This window comes from Sceloporus occidentalis, unplaced genomic scaffold (assembly GCF_023333645.1).
Source record: "Sceloporus occidentalis isolate IW3139 unplaced genomic scaffold, rSceOcc1.0.p SCAF_87, whole genome shotgun sequence".
In the NCBI taxonomy this organism is placed as follows: domain Eukaryota; kingdom Metazoa; phylum Chordata; class Lepidosauria; order Squamata; family Phrynosomatidae; genus Sceloporus; species Sceloporus occidentalis.
This window is the reverse complement of record NW_028317067.1, coordinates 593,782-609,618: the sequence shown is the minus strand read 5'-3', so window position 1 is coordinate 609,618 and position 15,837 is coordinate 593,782. Positions and strand designations below refer to the sequence as shown.

Here is a 15,837-nt window from a genome sequence, read left to right as displayed (position 1 = left end):
CGGGACCCCAGGGGCGGAGCTTGAAAAGCATGATAGAGGGGGGGGGGAATCAAGGCTGTCCCACGCAAAGCAGGACAGTTGGGTGGCATGCATTTTCTTTGTTTTATATACACATTATTGTGCGCAGCGGAATCCACTGGCGCTCTAGAAATATTATTTAGTGTAATGACCTTTATGGCTGCAGAATACTGTGACAGACTCATCCCCACAAAAAGACTCCGAGACGGGTACATGGGGAGGAAATAGGCACTGAGGAGTCTGGGTCTTAAAGAGGGACTTCCCCTACTAAACAGGGACACCTGGGTGGTATGGTATAATTGTAGTTAATGGCGTCATCTACAGTAAAAGTGTGTCACCCCCACACCACACCACAGGGCGTTAGCGGTCCGCGAAGCTGCTATTCTCGTTGGTTAAATTAAGCTGCGGACGTAGCACGGGAGACCATGTGAACTGAAGAGGGGAGGGGGTTGCCACAACTAAGATGGCGGCTTCAGACTGCCGCGTCGTGTGTTTTTCGAGTGACAGAGGGGAGGTGTGAGCGCGACTAGCATGGCTCCGGGTTGTCGGGCGCTGCACGCGGTATTCAGGCTGCTTCCGTCTCACTGTGTCCGAGCCAGAGGCTTCAGCACGCAGCCTGCGCCCGCCGTCAGGATGGAGTACCAGGTACGGCTACCCCGGGGTTACATCAGCCGGTGACACGTGGGGTGAATGGGGCCGGGCGACCTGCAACAGCCACGGGGCTGTATACAATAATATACAATAGAGTGTCTGTACACACATAGACCATGTATCTATTATATATATATTATCTATCTATCCTTCCGTCTGTATTGTGGGGGGTCCTAGAGAGTCTCTCCCCCCCCCCTTCCCCTTTTAGTTGCCCTTCTTTGCCCCTGACTTGTACCCTCCTTCTGGCTCATTTATAATAGTTGATAAGGTGTTGTGACTGCACTTGTTATTAACCCTTTAAGCTCTGCGGGCAGGGTGAGCGTGCCATGTACCCTGGTGTGAAAAGGGATAATGCGGGTGTCTTTAAGAGTAAAGGCTGCAAAAAGTCTAAGAAGCTGCGCAGGATCGGGCTGCAGGCATAACACGCCGGAGGGAGAGTGTCGTCCTTACATGCGTGACTTTCTTCGGGGACGTTTACATGCGATACAGGCACTCGGCGGCGTCCACACACCTGCCGCCACACCACCGCTCTGGTCTAAAAGTCTTTGTGGGCTGTCCTTCCATCAGAGGACCGTTAACCGGTGCCACAAATTGCCACCCTTGTGTTTAAGTGCCCAGGGACATGTATTTGCTAATACCTGGCAGCTTTTGCGATACCGGGAAGCACTGTGCTGCCCTGTGGCATTTAATATGTTAATTGAAGGAGCACAGCGGGCCGCACGCTCTCTTTATTAAGTGATAGAGGGTCTCCCGTGCCCTTGCGTGTGGATTTTTGGGTCACCCCGGTGCTATTATATTCCGTGCTATTCCTCCCCGAGCAGGCGTGGCGTGGGGGAAAGTGGCTGATAAACTTACCTTTGGCTCGGGTAATGAGTAGCCGGTGTGTTTGCGGAGATAGATAGGATCGGGGTGAGATCCTCTATATACCCCTTTCACTCCTATCACCACTTTCTCTCCTGTAAACACGCTGAAGATCTCACAGAAAACAGACTGCCATCCCCAGATACCACCTCCTCCGGCCGGCAGATCAGAAACTAGCAGGGTCCGCACCGGGCACCCTGCAGGGGTTAATAGCCGCAGTTGTTGTATACAGATGTGTGTATATATGTTTGTATGTTATGATGCGTTATGCCTGTGTTGTCATTACGGCATAAAACAAACAAACAAACAAAAAAAAAGCAAAGATCGCGTATGTTGACAGTTCAAAGGGCAGCTGCCGCCTCCCGTGAGCATAGAATTCACATGTTCCTGCCCTTCCTTTCCTGATTGGCTGCATATTTTACATGTTTTTAATTCCCGTAATGTGTCTTTTATGCAAGATTTAGCAGCGTAGGTTGGGCACGTTTTAGTAAAGTTTAAAGGGCTGATGCTGTCGGGCCGTCACCTGATGGCCCTTTCCCAGCGTTCTTCGTGGCAGGTAGGTAGATGCAGTCTGGTGGCCCCCAAAGCTCTCGTTGGTCACCTCTTGCCTTATTTTTGGTTCCAAGATAGCCGATGATGGTTCTTATGTCTTTAGGACGCCATCCGTACCCTGAACACCCTGCAGACCAACGCCAGTTACCTGGAGCACGTGAAGCGGCAGCGACATGACCCCGCCGAGCAGTTAAAAGCCATGGAGCTTTTTCTGGAAAGGAGTGGCTTGCGGGTAAGTGGGCGCCTGTCCCGGATACGTTTTATCCTCCGGAATTGCTTTCACCAGATCCACTCCTAGCAAATTATTTTCCCGTGATAGCTTCCCGAGAAAGGCCTGATTGTCTCTGTAGTAGAAGCCGTGACCGTTTCAGGGATACGGAAACGTAATTTTTTTTTTGTGGGGATGGATGTGGTTGGAAAATTAATTTATTAATCCAGTGTAGAGCATAAAGTTTTTTTTTTGTTTGCTTCAAGGGATTTATAAAAGTTTTGTAGGAAATATTTTCGGACCGGTCCGTTATTGCTGTGTGTGATAATCAGCGAAGCGATTTTTTTTTGGCTCGTATTCCAGATCTTGATATTTCTCTGAATATTTCTAAAAATCTTTTAAAAACATTTCTCCAAACCTTTGAGTGTCTATAAAGCCGAAAAACAGGCCAGGTACTCGAAGGGTTAACCCCCAGCGTTTATTGTAACGGACTGGATTTTGTAATCCTAAAACGCTCCGGCCCTGCACCCTGCGTTATGTAACTTGTCCGTGTCTCCTTAGGCTGAAGAACTGGACGAGCTAAACATTATTCACGTAACCGGAACGAAGGGCAAGGTGAGAAGATGACGCCATCAATAACAATCATGGGGGGGGGGGGAACGCAGATACTTAATTTTGTTTTTTAAAATGTACCCTTTTAAGGGGCAGTTTACTCTCCCTTTTACCCCAGTGCTGTGTGAGTAGGTTAATATTCATTCTTTAAAATAATTGGGGCGTGGGGGGGGGGGTTTAGAAGTTGCATCCCGGCCAGTGCTGTCCTTGGTGTTCTGACAATTCTTGCCGTTGATTGGCTGTTTGATGCAGCCAATCGCTGGCAGGAAAGAACTTCCATTGAAGTCCACAGGCGTGCTTTCCATGCATACGCTCGGGGGTCCGAACGCACCCCCTCCAGCCGTGTTTGCTGAGCATCGGCAGATTGGCAGAGAGTGTATCATATGCACAGCGGTGTGTCGCGCCACACGCATCACCTGCAGGGCATTTAGCGGGTGGGGGAAACCATGCTGCGGGGGGGAGAAGGGGGTCTTATTTGGGGGAAGGGATCTCGTGCATTAAAGTTCATATGGTAAGTGGAGTGTCCCTTTAACTCCTTTTACTGTGTCTTATAGATTAAAATAAGCGTGTGTTGGCGTGAAGATGTCGTGGCAAACTATCAGTCTTGTATTTTACCCCAGATTTTTCAGGGCTAAGAGAAGTTTTTTTTTTTGTTTGTTTGTTTTTTCTTTCTACTTCTGTATAATTTTCACTTCTTTTTAAGGGATCGACGTGTGCCTTTACAGAGCAAATACTGCGGAACTGCGGTCTGAAGACGGGATTCTACAGGTATTCATAGAGAAACAAAGCAAGTCGCTTGTTCTTGCCGTCGGGGGCCGGAGTACTTACTGCCGGGGTTTGCGATTTGTATTTTTAGAACAGTTCTTGTAAGATTGCATAAAATACAGATAACTTAATTCCCGAAGGCATTCTTTCTTCTATACAACTATGTGTAATGAGTCTGAGGCTGCTTGTTGTTTCTTTACCCCGGATGCCCTGGGAGGGGAGATTTACCTGTTGGGTAATTATGTGGCAAAACAAGTTTTAAGTCCCCTTTTGTTCAGCGATGTGACGCTAACGATGACAGCAGTTATTCAGATAAGACCTGGACAGGCTATCAGTAACATTACCTGCTGCTTATTAAAATATAGAGTATACCTGCCAACCCTGGAGCTATCCTATGACAGTATACATTTAACCCTTCTCTCTACGGATTCCCCGCCTGTTATTAAATATAATATACATACTGTCACACACATGTCTGTCATATATGTATGTGCGTAGATCATGACTGTAAGGTAATGCCCTCATACTTTGCCCCCAGTTCCCCGCACTTAGTGCAGGTGAGAGAACGGATTCGGATCAACGGGCAGCCAATCAGCAAGGAGCTCTTCAGCAAATACTTCTGGCAGGTGTATAACCGCTTGGAAGAAACCAAGGTAAGCAGCGTAGTGGGGGGTTGGGACGATAAGCAAAAAAAGAAGGTGGAGGGTCATAAGCATACTGTACCTTTACACAGATTATCTCAGTCAAATATTAACCATCTCTGTCAATATTTTTGTGTACGCAACAGTCGGCTTCACATCTGATTTCGGTGCACACAATCTTGGGATAACAGTTTTTTTAAGGATCTTTAGTATTTTCTTGCGTGGGAAAACCCGTAGTAACGGACAACTGGGGTATGTTTTCAGACCCTATCAATAACTTAAGATATTGGAAATTACTTATTTATCAACAAGCTGGTAACAAGTTGCACATAGCAGATTGCACTTAAGCTTATGGACATTGAAACAGTAAACAGGAAGTGAAGGGTGCAGTGCAAAATTGCTTCCCCCCCCTCATGCACGTTTTCAAAATATATTGTGTTATTAAAATTGAATATGCTATAATTAATGTTCCGGGGAAGCAGTTCCGTCGCTATTAGACACAAACAGTGGAAGGTGCAAAGAGGCAAGCAGGGGGTTTCTTATGAAAATTACCAAATTGCTGAGAAATAATAATAGAAAAGGAAACAATTGTTTATCTGGACGGGGTCTCCAGAAGTGTTGCTCCTCTGCTTACCTGGCTGTTCTTTTTCCCAATAGGAACATGAAGGTAGCCCCATGCCTGCTTACTTTCGCTTCCTAACTATCATGGCGTTTCATGTTTTCCTGCAAGAGAAGGTAGGTTATCCCGGAGACTCGTGCCTTTTTATACATGTTTACAGCGTAGGCCATGCTTTCATACCGTCTGTGTCCTGCAGGTAGACCTAGCAGTGCTGGAAGTTGGGATCGGAGGAGCATATGACTGCACTAACATCATCAGGTGGGTAATACACATATGGTATAAACATACGACAATCATGGTAATCACTAAAGCTTCTGCTCAGCCTATTGCTACATTCCGATTGCTTACACTAATTTATTTAAAGTGCCTTAACTTACCATCAGAGGCAGTCCTTATTTATCATATATGAGGCCACCATCGCTCAATATTGTTCTATTATATACTATATATATCTATATCTATCTTATACTATGGCTGTTTAATATCCAAACTGTGTTGGTGACGTTAGACATCATTATACCTTGATGATGGGTTGGCATGAGAAGGAATGTATCCCTATTTGTTGCAATACCTTTTGCTTTTCTGCTTGCCGATGCCTTGGTATGGCGTGATACCCTAACCCGTCCTAGAACATTGATGTTCTTAGGGTATGGACAAATTCAACTTTTCGGGGCTAAATCCCCTAGTGAAAAGCTTGTTTATCTAGCCCCAATTTTCCATAGTCCTTTTTTGTGTCTGCACAGGAAACCCATTGTCTGTGGAATCTCTTCGCTTGGCATCGACCACACAAGCATTCTGGGAGATACAGTTGAAAAGATAGCCTGGCAGAAAGCAGGTATATTTAAGGTATGTCCATTAAATTATTTTTATATATATAATATATATATATTACATTCACTAATATGTTTCAGTAAGAACAGACATTTTTAATGTGAATGAGCCGTCACAAGGTGTTCCTTAGTCTAAGTGCCCGATAGGGTGTCGGCACCGGTGATTTGGGACAATTTCTTCAGCCTAGGCATTAGAGCGATATTTTTTATATTCTATCCACGTTAACCTGTAGGCTATGACCTTTCTCTCAGCCAGGTGTCCCTGCTTTCACCGTCCCACAGCTGGCTGGCCCTCTGGAAGTTCTGAAAACCAGAGCCCAGGAGATTGGGGTAGGTTTGCTTTTCCCGTGGACCCACTTCTATAACATGTTATTGGCCTGGCGTTGGGTAATAATCTTTCTCTCTAGTGCCCCCTCTACATGTGCCCTGATCTGACGGCGTACGAGGATGAAAACCTCACGCTCCGGCTCGGCCTGGCTGGAGATCACCAGAGAGTAAATGCTGCCCTGGCGTTGCAGTTGGTGCACACGTGGCTTCAACGACAGGGATTTCAAGGTGTGTGTGTGTGTGTGTGTGTTAATATAATATAATTGTTTACAACTTCACGTCCGTGAAACAGAAAAGGCCGTGTGGTGGTTTTTGTGATCAACCGTATTTTTTTTTCAATTACATTTTTTTTGAATTGTAGACTTCGCAGAACGGAAGAACCCTGATCAGCTGCTTCCTCCGGTCAAATGGCCCTTTCCGCTGGCACCTGCGTTCCGCCCCAGTGTGCAGATGGCTCAGGGTGAGCGTTGACCCTCTTTGTGCTTCTGTCTATCTTTAGATGTAAAGATAATGCAGGTTTGTAGGGGGGTTAATGCTTCTCTCTCTAGTCCCCGTAGGCTTGTGGGGACCCGGTCACAATCGGTGATCAGTGTCAGTGGCCTAAACTTGTCACTTACAAGTGACCCAGTAGTGGTTACAGATTTTTACTGCTTTTAACCTAAAACATTTCTATTTGATTAATTACTCTTTACTGGCTGATGATTAATCATCTTTTTTCCTGCAAATAGTTAGTGTAAAGTTATACCTGCGTATTTTACCTGAGATTTTATGGTGTTTGAAATACAGGACAGCAGTGAATAGCTAAGCAGGGTCTGGGTGCTCTTTCATACACTACTGGAACCCCGTCGTCTGCAAATATTTACATAAAATATTGTGCAGCGCCCACTGTTCTTTACACATGTAATATACTGTGTCATTTACCTTGGAGCGTTATGTGCAGTTTGTTCAACTGCCCCTAGATGGCGATAATAATTATTTTGTGTATTTTTTCCTTTAAACCTACTGGGGGAAAACCAGTTGTTGTAGCGGAATATTAAATATTTATTTTATATATATATATATACAGGGTTACAGGATACCGTTTGGCTGGGACGCACTCAGATTCTGCAGAGGGGTCCCGTATCTTATTGCATTGACGGGGCTCACACAAACAGCAGCGTGAAGGCCTGTGTCAGATGGTTCCACCAGGTGGCGCTCAACGAGGAGAAGGCTGGAGTGTAAGGACTGGATACACGTACTCTGGGTGCACGTATCTGAATGGGATTTTATGGAGCCAGTATTGTGCTCTTTATTCTCCTTATAACACTGAAAAGAATGCATATTAACATACTTCTGTGACTTTTTAAAATATTTTTAATATTTAGTAACCAATTAAAAAGAGGTACTTGGCTTTGAGAGAAGCTACAGCCCCCTCCTCCATGCTCCTACAACTCTCAACACTGCTCAAAATGCATATGATTGCTGAAATGTCCCTTTATTACGGCAATTATGTGAGTTTTTTTCCCATTTCTAAGATACCTAAATGAAGATCTATAATCCTGTCTTTGCAGGGGTTCGGTAATCCGAGTACTAGTGTTTAATGCCACAGGGGAAAGAGACACCGCGGCTCTGCTGAAGCTCCTTCAGGTAAGTCGGCACGTGTGGCACCGTTTTGGTTTAGATTGACACGGACAGAAGATTTATATCGAAGCTGTACACCTGTGTGCATGCAGCCAAATGACCCTTTGAAATGTGCTGGAAATGTATTTTGATTATGGAACGTTACAATGTACGGAAATAGTTTTTATTAGTGTTTAGTATTGTCACTTGTGTCAATGTGTTAACTCATTTCCATCTCACGTACGAGGACTGGTGTAAATATACTGTTTTGCCAGATCTTATCAAAAGATAACCTCTGCTTTTGTAAACCGATTTAAGATGAGTCCGAATGTCTGTGTTTCAGCCCTGCCATTTCGACTATGCTTTGTTTTGTCCCAACATCAGTGAAGTTTCCGGCGTGGGCATTGCTGGTGAGTTTATAATTTAATTTATTTTTTATTTAGTTTTGCAAATATTAATTGGCAATAAACGTTTTGCTGGCATGTGGGATTTTTGTAACCAATTAACTGACGTACAAAAAAAATGTCTTTATAGGTACTGGCTATTTTTAATTCTTCTTTTTTCTGTTGGTTCTTGATGCGATGATAATTACTGTAGTTTCAGTGTTTCTTTGCATCAGAGGGCTGCGTTAATTCAAGAAAAAAAAGGACAGTAGAGAAATATATCTAAACATGGCTTCGTTTATTTTTTTAACTAAAAATATATGGATGCATCTTCACCCAGCTATTCAAATTGAGTTTGACTTTGGGCATATGCAATATTTGTCCTACAGACCAGAAAAATTATAATGTGACATTGGAGAATATCCTAACCCGATGTCTGGAGAATCAGAAGAAGTGGAACAAGTTGATGGAAGAGCGCAGCAACTCTGATCCCTGGGGAAGCTCCCTCCCCGTAGACGCCTTGATCCAGGACAGTCCACGGGGCGCTCCCTTGCTCCTCTCGCCCTCTTCCGAGCGCCTCTGGAACTCTAACTCGCTGGTATTTCCTTGCATCTCTCATGCCCTGCAATGGGCAACCCAGGGTAGGGACCCGGAATTCTCCTGCCCGGACGCCAACCTACTCCACCATCATCCTGTGGCGAGCTCCGGTTCCGTGCTTTTACGAGAAGCTGCGCGTATACAGATCCTCATTACCGGGAGCTTACACCTCGTGGGTGGGGCCCTCAAACTGCTCGACCAATCACTGTCCCAGTAAACGGTGCAGGCGGTACAAGTTGCTCTTAAAGCCTATTTTTACTTGAATGACAAGAGTTCTTGCCCCTGCTTGTCATCGGTTAACCTCTTAGTTGCCAGAGACTGTTTTAACATCTTTGTAGCCTGTAGAATTTTCTGGGAACAAAGTGGGGTAACTGCTATGTCCTTGGAGGGCCCCATTGGACCATCTTCCTATTTTGGCTGCTAAACGTCATCTCCCTCATGTAAAGGTACATCTTGGAATTTGAGAGTCTCCTTGTACATAAACGGTTGAGGTTTGGGTACTGCCTTGTAAAAATATTTTTATGTTTTATTTCTTTCCTAAAGACGATATTTATTAAGTCACTGTGCCTATTTTTAGGGCTCCATGAGACATGTTTAAAACGGGTGCCTGATAATGTTTATATATAAACTCAAATATGTTACGGGCAAAGTTTGATGTCAGCCGTCTATCGTGCCTGAAAATGGAACGCAAACTAAGGCAAGGAATAAAAAGCAAGGTTTTATTCATTATTTTTATTTTATTTTTACCGTTTAATAGAACACTAGTCAAGGTCAGGATTCCAAATTGTAATCTGTTAATCCACATTTTTAGATGCCAAAACTTTAAAATATTGCTTTTCTTGCAATAGGTAATTAAAAAAATTAACCAACCATATTCTCCCTTTTATTAAATATTTACATTTTTTTTTTTTATATACTTTCCCATAGTCTATTTTGGCATTTTATACAATTCTAGGAAAAAGCTTGAAAGAGTATTCAGGTTTCACACTGGATGCCTGAATTCAAGGTGCTCGTTCTATACTTATTCTCCTTATTACTAGCCCAGCCTCCGAGGAGGAACGTAATGCTAAACCATCTTGACTTGATGTGCTATTTATACATAAAGACTGTTACAATTTCTGGAAACCTTCGACTTGGTGAGACTTTTTTCCATTGAGGATCGGTTATAGGCTCGGATGGAATTTGGGTTTCTTTCTGAATGACCCGCTGGCAGCAATATGGCACCCAGAGCCTGGTGGAAAGATTACATGCCGAGCACCACCATGACAATGATCTCTTGGAGAGGCGCTGTCCCTCCAAAAGAGAGCGATGGGCAACGCCACAAGTGTTGAAGGACACGTTTTTCCGGGCATCCAAATCTTTTTCAAGATAGAGACGTTGTAAGTCCAGCGTGACTACTGGGCATGTCCAACCTGTGCAATAAGTTCAGGAGCGAACCCAATGGCGCACCTTCCCTTTTGCGGGCATGCCGGAGGAACACTAAGATAACACAAAAGGATGCGTCTGTCTCTTTAAAGGAATGTTAAATATTAAATCCCCAACATTCTATAATCAGCAGATAAAACTGCTAGTGGTAAAAAAAACATGCTGTTCATAAATTGGATCATAAAACCTTAAACGGGCAACGATAGCCTTGCAGTTTGCTCCTTCGATGTACAATACTGGAAATATGTTTTGGGTTTTTTTTTGGGGGGGGGGGGTTTCCCCTGTCCTTGGACATTTGATGTAAAATTCAGTTCTTTCCTGTACTGTGTATTGTGAGGAAGCTACACGCTGGCCATTTGCCCAGCTCTGAACGCAGCCTGCTGGATTCTGCTAAAACATTGGCTGCCCTGAATGTGCCGTGACCCTTACTGATGGCGCCATAGAGACCCCCTTTGTCAGAGAGCCTTAAGGGGAAGCGCAAATATTTTGTTTAAAAATTATTTGTCTGACGCGGCCGAAAATCTGGTCGGAACGCCTCCCTAATCTGCGTGCGTTTTGGGGAGGAATTATTATTATTTATTTTTTTTATCTTACCCCCTTCTGAGTTGTATCCAAGTCTACAGAAGCAGACGCAAAGTCTGTTGTTTGTGGAATATTCCGTGTCCTGGTACGTGACTTTGTTTGTACGCGTCTGCTTCCTCCTTGCGGAAGGCCCTTTGAGTCGCAGCCAAATTTTTTGATATGAAATCAAAGAATTTCTGCATCTTAAACCCTTTCCTTTGAAATGTTAATGCTCGGTAACGTGATGTTATCGCTGGAGCCTTGTCCTGAGAGAGGCGCAGAGCCCCTGGACTTTGCTGGTATCTTCTAATAATAATAATGGAGAAATACGTAAATACGAATGGGGGCATCCTGTGACTTATCGCAGTAACGGGTTTCAAAATAAAGGACGTTTGAATTGCGTGACAAACAAGCAGATAATCTGTTTAAAACGTAACAGAGGGACACCGAATTTCACCGTAACAAGGGATTCTGGGTGCGCAAAAGTGTCGCCGGCTGCGCGTTCTGCCGGCGATGCAGTGAAATGCTGTGTGACGGCCGCCAGCATATCGCGTGTTCTGGGCAGGTAACAATGGCCGAGGTGTAGGTCTAGGAAAGGGACCCTCTTACGGTTACCTCTGAACCTATATATATGTATGTGTGTGTGTGTGTGTGTGTGTGTGTGTGTGTGTGTGTGTATATATATATATATATATATATATATATATATATATATATGTGTTTGTGTCGATCTAGTCTGAAGGATTGGGTCGCGGATCTCGCTTTTCCTGCTCGCTATGAGGTCACTATGATGAAGTCACATGCGGCTCTTGTTCCTTAAAGGGACACCCCAGCCACCATCTTTGCTCAAATGCGTATGATAGTTGAGAAGTTTCCTTTTGATTTAAATGCCCCCCCCTTCCGAATGCATGAGAGGGTTCTGCATATAAATTCACCCCTTTGCCCCCCACCCCCAGCTATTTTCTGTGCAGTAAATGTATTCGGCCGAACAAGTCCTGGCACGTGATATTTCAGTTCATTTCATCATCAGCTTGGTGAAAGTCATAGTCGGGGTTCTGTTTCGGGACCCCCGTTGCGCGGATGCATGAATTCATTCAGGGTCACTTTCCTGCTGCTGATGGGATAAATGGAGGCAGTGGGAAGCTGCAGCTCTTACCTAAAGGGTTAGACTTGGCTTTAGATTCCTCATAAGGCAGATTAGGTATGTGGCCAGAGTCCAATTTCCATTTTCGCTCAGAAACCTGAATGTTTTCTAACCACTTACTGCAGTTTAGAGTTTAACCCCCCCCCGGTTGGTACGGAGCCGGTTCCATCGCGTGGCGCTGTGTCTCGTGGACCGTGTGACCGGAAGCTCTGCGTGGCTGAGTCAGCTGCCTGCTTAATGCCGTCCGTACAATCACATGAAAGAGAAACCGCAACACGCCGTCACGTGACACGATTTCACTTTTATCACTGCCTAAAAATATCTGTTTTCGTGTAAAATGTGCACTGAGAATCGGTCATCGTAGCTTCCAGAGTAATATCTGTCGCCTTAGAACACCCTGAAAAGGTGGGATTTTGCTATCTACCCCTTGTGGGTTGCAATAATATAGAAGATGGCACAAGGGTTTTGGGGGTTTATTCGTTAGCTGGATGTGCTAGGAAAGTAATGAAATAAAACCCCAAAATGGGTAAAGCTCTTCTGCATGGGGGAGGCAGAATACCCCCACAGCGCTGTGACAGAGGCAGTAACGATGGGAACATTGTATCACGGCTATATGTAGCCAAGTTTTGAGTGAGCAGGTGGCCCCGGTGACACAACGTGGCCAGGGCAGCGTCCCAGCCGCCTCTCCCCACCACTTACCTCTGCGGCCGACGTCCCGTGTTGGTATATGATGTCATAGGCCAGAATATATCCACTGTGTGTCCCGTGCGTTGCGCAGGATTCCTTTTCTTTATTTGTAGTGAGTCGATGTGTTAGCGATTAATATTCAGGATGTTCTTTGATGCTGAAGAATGTTCCGTATTGAGACAGCGGCCGCAGATTTGATAAATGGCCCTCTGTATGTATGGTGACGTTACGTGCGAATCTGTACCTACAGGCATTTACTGTATATCTACGTGGTCATGGCCTTTGGCTGGACATTTCCTGCGGCCGAGATAAGGGATGACGGAAGCTGGTGCCTGTGTGTCCGGAAGCTGGCAGCGGTCATTTGTCGTGTAATAAACGTGGCGTTCCGAGAGGGGAAAAAAAGAAATAAATATTTGTGAGCGGGGCCACGTAATACTAAATGAATGATGGAGTATTATAGAAAGTTGTGTTGTATGAGGCCTATCCTATTGCTGCCTGCAGTCCCGAATTCCCCCTAACAGTCCCAGTTATCTGCCAGCTTTGTGCTAGCCCTCTTTACTGGTATTGCAGCATTAAGACTGGCGATGATTGTGTAAATTTTCCCTTCCCCTTAAAAAAAAAACGACCGATCCGTCTCTGCCCTCTCCCAAATGTTTCGCTGGTCGCTGCTGGCTTTCTTCTCAGCCGGCTGCCTCCTGACATCATTCAGGTGCCGCACAGATCTGAATAGTGCTTGTCACAGAAACCTTGCAGAGCCCCAGGAAGCTTTGGAGACTTCAGCTTGTTTATTCATTTTAAATTGAAGTCCATCTCTGGTTGATGGTAGGAGGGCTTGGTGAGAAGCTTGTAAAAAAAAAATAAAAAAAAAAAAAAGGGTGAGAAAAATTGGTAAATATTTTAAGGGAAAAGAAAAGTGAAAGCAGTCGGAGCCGTTCTTCTGTTCCTCAGAATGTTTGCTGGAGATCACAAGGTTCTACAGCCATACGAGTCACGATAAGGTGTATGGAGGCAGCAGATAAACGGTGTAAAGAATACATTATTCTACCTCCCAATGTCTTACATAATTTGCTATCAATAGGTGACAGCAGAGCCGGCCCTTCCATGAAGCAGAGTGGGGCAATTGCCCCAGGCGGCACTTTTGAAGAGGCGGCAATTTTTTTTATTTTTTTTTTTTTTTTTAGTGGAGGAGAGAGAGGGGCGTCGAGTGGTTTTTCGCGTATCAAGTTGTCAGTATCCGCTCGGCACCCCTCTCTACTCTGCGAGCCCTCTAGCTTGGTCGGTGCTGGCTTCTAATGCTGAGCGCCGGAATATGATGTCATTTACGGCGCTCAGCAGTAAAGCAGCGCGCACCGTGGCAGAGCAGGGAGACTCATCGCAGGACTGCTGGAAGGTAAGTGAAGTACAAAGGGGGGGTAGGGTAGATAATAGGAAGTGAGGGAGAGAACAGGTAGATAATGACCCCTGGTGTCAGCAGGGGGGGGGGGGCATTTTAAACTTCGCTCCAGGCGGCATAATGTCCGGCCCTGGGTGACAGTCACATATAAAGTCTCAGTGTAATCTCTACCCCCTGCTGTTTCTTGAACCACAAGTCCTAAAAGCATGTGCCCAAACATTTAAGGTGTCCAAATCGGCACGCTTGTGTTGTGGAAAGGACGGGGTGGCCCTCGGAAAGAGAGGGGAGTTATGGCCACCAGCAGGCCTTACTGGAGTAGCCCCCTCACACCGTGGGTGCAACTGAGGTCTGTGTTGTAATAACACCGGGTTTTGTTGATTCTTTGCTTCTCTGGGCCGTTCGGGGGGGGAAGCAGAGAACTTCCCCAACCCGGCCATGCACCCCACGGCCTGCAACAGACAAAACCGGGGCTGTTGGGAGGTATGCATAAAGTTTGAGCGTTACGTGACAATGAAGACAACATATCACTATGTAAAGGTAAAAGAGAGCAGGCCTGAGCTGGATAAAATGATTTACATAGAAAAAGAAATGTTGTTTCATATTTTATTAACAATATTCAATAATAACAAACATTCCTTAATGGTACACAGGTGTGTGTGGATATTATATATATATATATATATATATATATATATATATATATATATATATATATATATATACATACATAGATATATATATGTTTAGAGACGTACACACTCGCACATATATATATATATATATATATATATATATATATATATATATATATAATGCTTTTAGTTTAGCTTATAAGGCTTCAAGTGCTGTAGACCACATTTTAACTCTTTCTGTGCCAGAGCTGAAAAACTGCACCGTATGGGGCTTTTGTCCCTTTGGGACTCAGAGGGTTAAATTGGATTCTTGTAGCAGTGATAGCCCTTGTAATCTATTAACACACTGCCCTCTCTCCCTCAGTTACAGACACAGAAGGGTTAATGCAGAGGTCGATAATAGTTAAATGGACCATGACACCACAACCTCAATGTACAGGTAAAATTCTGCGCCATCGCTCATTTACTACAAAATCGGAATAATCCTTAATGAGACAAACATATCTTTCTCTGGACGGAAAGACGGACTAATTTTCCTGTTTTTCACTATATAGCTACTTATTTATTTGTTTTTTTTAACCTCAGTCTCAGATAAAGGTTCTGTAGGAAATTTTTTTTAACCTATTTTCTTTTTATGTCCCCAAATATACACAAGCAGGACGTGCATGGTCAAGATTATACACAATACATATTATATATACTGTACCAACCAACATATATAAACATGAGTCTAACCTCACCGATATACGTTTTCTACAACCTTACAAATAATACAGATGCTTTTGAAAAAAATATTTACAACCGCAATGCTTGACCTTTACGGTGATGGGTGAGCGACCGGCTATGGACCGCTGTAACAAGCATTAGGATCCTCGACCCCCCCCCCCCCCCCCGCGATCATTATTACATTCATAACATTTTTTTAGTAGCAACGCCGGCTAAATGACCAATCCAATAATCACAAATACTTTCTATAGACATTAAATAAACAAAAAGGAATCTTTTTGTTTTTTTGGGGGGTGTACAAGGTGCCTGTATTACATTTGTACAAATTAAAGAGCACTTCTTAATTGGTAAGATCAGTTCAAGCCCAGGATAGGTGCAACTGGAGACATGTTGGAATGGTTTAGCGCCGGTGGAGCCGGTGACGTTTTCTGGCCTGTAGCCCTTGCGTTCCTAGCCGTGGACGTGGAAATCCATCTTGGGTGCGTTACTGGTGCTCGTTCTACAGAACCGTCAGGCTTGAAGGCTGTCGTCTCGGCTCCTGTTGATGACCCATGTCATCATGATGAATGAAGGGGTGGGTAAGGTCCCAAACAGGCTTAGTCTCTC

General features: G+C 44.5%; 1 protein-coding gene across 1 annotated transcript; it reads left to right on the top strand.

Annotated features, from left to right (window-relative positions):
- Positions 1–549: 549 nt before the first annotated feature.
- LOC149284849 (folylpolyglutamate synthase, mitochondrial-like) lies at positions 550–8,880 on the top strand. The gene is made up of 15 exons (XM_089496127.1): positions 550–663; positions 2,186–2,314; positions 2,852–2,905; positions 3,606–3,670; positions 4,206–4,320; positions 4,966–5,043; positions 5,124–5,185; positions 5,671–5,773; positions 6,010–6,087; positions 6,165–6,312; positions 6,446–6,544; positions 7,151–7,301; positions 7,635–7,710; positions 8,027–8,093; positions 8,456–8,880. Exons 1-15 carry the CDS (start codon positions 550–552, stop codon positions 8,878–8,880), a joined length of 1,764 nt encoding a protein of 587 aa, XP_089352253.1.
- Positions 8,881–15,837: the final 6,957 nt, after the last annotated feature.

Coding starts and splice junctions, on each gene's coding strand:
- LOC149284849 (XM_089496127.1), top strand. CDS start 550: ATGGCTCCGGGTTGTCGGGCGCTGCACGCGGTATTCAGGCTGCTTCCG. Junction 664..2,185: donor CCGTCAGGATGGAGTACCAG/GTACGGCTACCC, acceptor TTATGTCTTTAG/GACGCCATCCGTACCCTGAA. Junction 5,186..5,670: donor GACTGCACTAACATCATCAG/GTGGGTAATACA, acceptor GTGTCTGCACAG/GAAACCCATTGTCTGTGGAA.